Source organism: Nycticebus coucang, chromosome 5 (genome assembly GCF_027406575.1).
Source record: "Nycticebus coucang isolate mNycCou1 chromosome 5, mNycCou1.pri, whole genome shotgun sequence".
NCBI lineage: Eukaryota > Metazoa > Chordata > Mammalia > Primates > Lorisidae > Nycticebus > Nycticebus coucang.
The window spans coordinates 51,477,766-51,483,120 of NC_069784.1; the positions used below are offsets into that span (position 1 = coordinate 51,477,766).

The 5,355-nt window shown below is 44.9% G+C and overlaps 1 protein-coding gene across 7 annotated transcripts in view; it reads right to left on the minus strand.

The window, feature by feature from the left end:
- The window catches only part of PRKAB2 (protein kinase AMP-activated non-catalytic subunit beta 2), a 60,099-nt gene extending 55,751 nt beyond the window's left edge, over nucleotides 1–4,348 (minus strand). For 5 of the 7 annotated variants that reach the window (XR_008380269.1, XR_008380271.1, XR_008380270.1 and 2 more), the window contains exons 1-2: nucleotides 4,193–4,348; nucleotides 3,805–3,981 (exon numbers count right to left, since the gene is read on the minus strand). Coding sequence is in view for 4 of the 7 variants with exons in the window: in XM_053592607.1 (XP_053448582.1) it covers nucleotides 3,805–3,939 (135 nt within the window). In the remaining 3 variants the exon portion in view is untranslated. The remainder of the gene's footprint in view (nucleotides 1–3,804; nucleotides 3,982–4,192) is intronic. The other 2 variants (XM_053592611.1, XM_053592609.1) reach the window with 1 other exon arrangement.
- Between the last annotated feature and the right edge of the window lie 1,007 nt (nucleotides 4,349–5,355).

Below are 5,355 nucleotides of genomic sequence, written 5' to 3' on the forward strand. Positions count from 1 at the left end.
CCTTTTTACAACAAAGACATTTGCACCAGTTTATTGCAGCCCAGTTCATGATAGCCAAGACATGGAAGTGCTCATCGACCCATGAATGGATTAACAAATTGTGGTATACGTACACCATGGAATACTATGCAGCCATAAAAAGATGGAGACTGCACATCTTTTTGTTTATCTAGATGGAGCGGAACATATTCTTCTTAGTAAAGTATCTCAAGAATGGAAGAAAAAGTATCCAATGTACTCAGCCCTACTATGAAACTAATTTTTGGCTTTCATATGAAAGCTATAACCCAGTTATAACCTAAGAATTTGGGGAATGGGGAGAGGGAGGGGAGAGAGGGGGGAGGATGGGCAGAGGGAGGGTGATAGGTGGGATTATACCTGCAGTGCATCTTACAAGCACTTACATGTGAAACTTAGTAAATGTAGAATATAACTGTCTTAACACAATAACTAAGAAAATGCCAGGAAGGCCATATTAACCAGTGTGATGAAAATGTGTCAAACTGTTTATAAAACCAATGTATGGTGCCCCATGATCGCATTAATGTACACAGCTATGGTTTAAAATTAATGAAAAAAATGGGAAAAAAGGTATCTCAAGAATGGAAAAAAAAGTATCCAATGTACTCAATACTACTATGAAATCAATATATAATCACCAGCACACTCATATGAATGGAAAAATATAACTATAGTCCAAAAAGTAGAAGGGAAGAAGAGAGAGAGAGAAGGGGAGGGGGGACATGGGAGGATGGAGGGTATTTGGGGCGACCTCACCTAATGTGCATGATGCAATGGTACATTTCAAAACTATTAAGAAATGACTATAATTGTGATAGATGTGTTACTTAGTTCAATGTGAGCATTTCACATTGTATATCAAAGCAGTACACTGAACCCCATAAATGCATCAATGTACAAAGTTCTGATTTAATAAAAAATGATTATAAAAAATAAAAATCAAATTAAAGTTCATTTAGACATATCATTTATATATAAACACATTTAAAAAATTAAGATGACTTTATGAATGGCAAGGTCATTTTGGAATTAAGATGTTTGCAGTGTGGGTAGGGGGAGAAGGAAGGCACATTTCTAACTTTTGAAATTTATGCCATTCATTCTTTCATTCATTCAACAGATATTGCTAAAGCAGTGGTTCTCAACCTTCCTAATGCCGCGGCCCTTTCATACAGTTTCTGTAGGTTGCATCCCACAGGTTGAGAACCGCTGTAAAGTCTCTCTGTAATAAAATGCTATGACATATTAGATGCTGAAAAATACAGTCTGTTCTTTATCTCCCAAAGGTTCAAAGTTTAGTACAAGGAGTAGAGCCATGCTTCCTACAGTAGGTCTGATGGTGGGGCGTTGCTGAATAAAATGAATCACAGATCTTACCTCTTTGATAACAATCATATCTTTGTAATCTTTTGAAGTTACCGACAACAGCAAAGTATTATCTCATGTCAACAAAAAACTTCAAGCCCCTTCCAACTCCCTGATTGGATCCTAGGTAGGGTTTCTCACTTTGTCAACCCACTGCTTTATAAAAGAGAGTGAGTAGAGAGCAATATCAGGTCTGGGAGTAGATAAAGAAGCTCCTAGATTTTACCATTTCTTACCACACATGAACAAATCTTCCCTGTACAAATGTTGTACTAATTGTATTTCTTGTCTAGGTGCAAGGCTGACATATTTCAATAGGAAGTGCACATGAGAAAAAAGAGAGCAGAAGACATAAGGTGGAATCATTGTAGCAGAAGGGACTGGAGGCAGAATAAGGATAAGAAGAAAGGAGAAAAATGACTCCCTTCAATGGAGGAGTCAGGACAGTTTGGATCTTCCGTTCCCTTGTCAGCCTCTCAGAATCCCATGGGACGGGAGCTCTGAATTGTTGTTTTCAACCTTATCTGCAAACTGGAATCATCTGGGGAGCTTTAAAATATATGGAGGGGAAAATACATGCTTGGCTCTGGAAACACAATAAAGAACCACACAGGTGTGGTCTGTCTTAACAGAAGTCAGCATTATGATGAAACATTGTTTATTTCTTTTCAAGGAAGCAGTTTATAAAGTGTTGAAATTTTGCCAAGAGGATGATTAAGAAAAAACTTCAAGCTTAGCAGAGAATAAATTTAAACCACTTAATGAGTCACTTAATGAGTTTTTCTGCTGTCCAGAAGAGGGAAACAATCTGGAGGGTAACAAAATCACAAATATTAGAAAACTTTACAGGGGTTGGAAAATTTAGAATGGTTGCTCATGGTCTGTGTTAATAGGTAAATGAGCTACAATTATCTGCTATTTATGTTTTTGGACATAAAAAACAGAAACCTGATAATCAGGTACGATGATGGATACCTTCCCAAACTCCTCCCATCCTTAATTCATTTCATACCTGTTCAGTATTCACCAAACCTGGTTAGGATGCTTCGCAAAAACACCAAATACATGGGTTGCCACCTAGGCCTACTTAATAATAACTGACGTTAGCAGCACTGTGCACCTGGCACTGTTACAAGTGACTGACACAATTATTCATTTTCTTAATCCCTATAATAACTCTACAAAGTGGATACTATTATTATCCCCATCCTAAAGATGAAGAAACAGAGGTACAGAGAGGCTTAAGGTCATACAGCTAGCAAGGGACAGAAACAGGATTCAAACCCGAGACTGTGCTCTTAACCTCTACACTGTATTCTAGATGAATTTTAAGAGTAGAATTTTTTGTTCATTACGAAAAACTAATTAACAGGCTTTTTAGCCCATGCCCAAGATTGATAATGATAGAGGCATGTAGGTCTGCTAAGGAGATCCATTCTAGATCTGAATAAGAACTATTGTCAAACAGAGTTAGTCCCCTAAACAGAGCCAAGATACAAAAGGACCATACTTCTGTTCAACTAAGAGATACTAAAAAGCCACATGTAGGTAGCTGGTTAATACTACATATTTTTTTTATGAAATATTAAGTGTGAAACACACCTGGGGAACCTCAATACTATTCACTGGTTCAAGAACTGAGTTTAAAAAGAAACCCAATGCAGGTCTGTTTGGAGATCCATAAAAGTGGTTATACTCTTTGACATTTAACAAGTATAACTATCATTTAAGTAAGTTGTTGCTAAGTGGCAGGGCTAGATGTGCATATTAAAACAATTCAAATTTAAAACGGTATATGTAAGTTGCAGGTGCACTCTGGCCCTTCTGAAGACAGGACTTTGGACTACTCCTGGAAAGGGAAAGTTCAAAGCAATTAAGGTAGTCAGATTTTAGACTTCTATTCAAGGACTAGGATTGTCAGAGAATTGCCTGAAGTGAGCCAGAATTTTTTAAAAAATTAATAATAGCAAGGTTAGAGAAGATTGAAAAGTGAGATTCTTGGAAAGGTTTGTGAGCAGATAATTGTAGCTCATTTACCTATTAATACAGACCATGAGCAACCATTCTAAATTTTCCAACCCCTGTAAGTTTTCTAATATTTGTGATTTTGTTACCCTCCAGATCATTTCCCCCTCTGGACAGCAGAAAAACTCAACAAGTGACAGTGGTCTCTGTGTCTTTTTCATAGACAACAGAAAAGGAAAAATAAGTGATATCCATGTCCTGTTTTGCCACCAGCCTAGGGCAAGAGGAACCTGCATAAAACCTGAGGTGGTGGCTGCTGAGAAGAGGTCCGCAGGCTGAATTCTAGCAGGTTTAATCACTGTAGCGTTCATCTTATTCCCAAGCACGAGATGAAATGTTTCATGCCCCTCCTTGCAGGAAGGGCATCAAGTATTAGAGGACTAGGAGATATACCTGGAACCTCCAGAGCCCTCCGATGTCATCAGTCCTTTCGAAGCAGACAGGTTCCAAGCCTTCTTCCAGGCAGCACTTGATGGAAGTGAGTCCGCTCATTCCACCTCCAATCACAGCAATTCTTTTCTTGGTCATGTCTCCTGAGATCGTCACGTGGCTGGGTCAATGTCACTTGTTCTAAAGGAAGGATGACAAAAGAGCACACATCAGTCAACACTTTTCAAGAAAGGCACTGGCCATGGCATTCAAATAAATGCTGTGGCAACAGGTGCCTTCGAGGAAGCCAGGTTCGGCAGTCCTCTCAGCCACAGGGAACCGCGCTGCCAGGGACTGGGCAGTCTCGCTGGCACCAGACCCGGGCCGAGAGCGCCCTGCGGCGGAACCGCACCTCCGGGCTGTCCAGAAGCCGCCGGTCCTCCCGCTGCGATCTGGAGGCCCCTAGGAACTCGGCTATTTTCGAATAAATATAAATCAACACTGTACAAACAAAACAACCGCGCGGCCAATGGAGAGAAGCCGTTCGGCTCCACCTCCTGTTGGCCGACAGCCCTGCCCTGCCCTGCCGCCCGCTTTCTCCCCACTAAGCCGCAAAGAGGCGTGGGCTGCAGAGCCTTGGGCGGAACACCGAACCCCACAACGTCCACATTTTAGCAACAGTGGCCCGCGATCGCCACTGCTCTCTCTCCCCAGAAACAGAACGGGGTTCACCGCCCCCGCCCTTCCCTGTCTCTCGCGTCCACGCTCAACTTCCTGGGTTTTGCTTAAAGCTACAAACTCGGCCCGAGAAGGGAGGAGACTCGGGGACTCGCTGTCTTGCTCCGAATGCTAAGTGGAGAACTGACCTCTCGGGTGCTGAGTGGACGCGGGCGGTCGGCTCCATCTCTCACCTCCCGGGTCACCGTGGCCCCCCGCCACCTCTAGACTGGGTCTGCCGGCCCCCACTCCCCACCTCTGGACTGAGTCTGCCAGCCCCCTCTCCCCACCCCTGGACTGGGTCTGGCGGGCCACGCTCCCCACCCACCTCTGGACTGGGTCTGCTGGCCTCCCCACCCCTGGACTGAGTCTGCCGGCCCCCCTCCCCACCTCTGGACTGGGTCTGCCGGTCCCCCTCCCCACCCCTGGACTGGGTCTGCCGGCCCCCACTCCCCACCTGTGGACTGAGTCTGCCAGCCCCCTCTCCCCACCTCTGGACTGGGTCTGCCGGCATCCCCCCCACCCCTGGACTGGGTCTGGCGGCCCCCGCTCCCCACCCACCTCTGGACTGGGTCTGCTGGCCCCCCACCCCTGGACTGAGTCTGCCGGCCCCCCTCCCCACCTCTGGACTGGGTCTGCTGGCACCCCCCCCATCCCTGGACTGAGTCTGCCGGCCCCCCCTCCATACCTCTGGACTGAATCTGCCGTCCCCCGCCCCTCCTCCCCCCCTCACCGGACTGGGTCTGCCTTTCCGCTTGCCGGTACAGACAGGCTTTTAAATCCAGCTCCAGGGAAAGAGAGGAAAGGGTTATGTTTTCTACTCAGAGGAGCTTACTGGTTGTTTAGTGGAGACAAAAA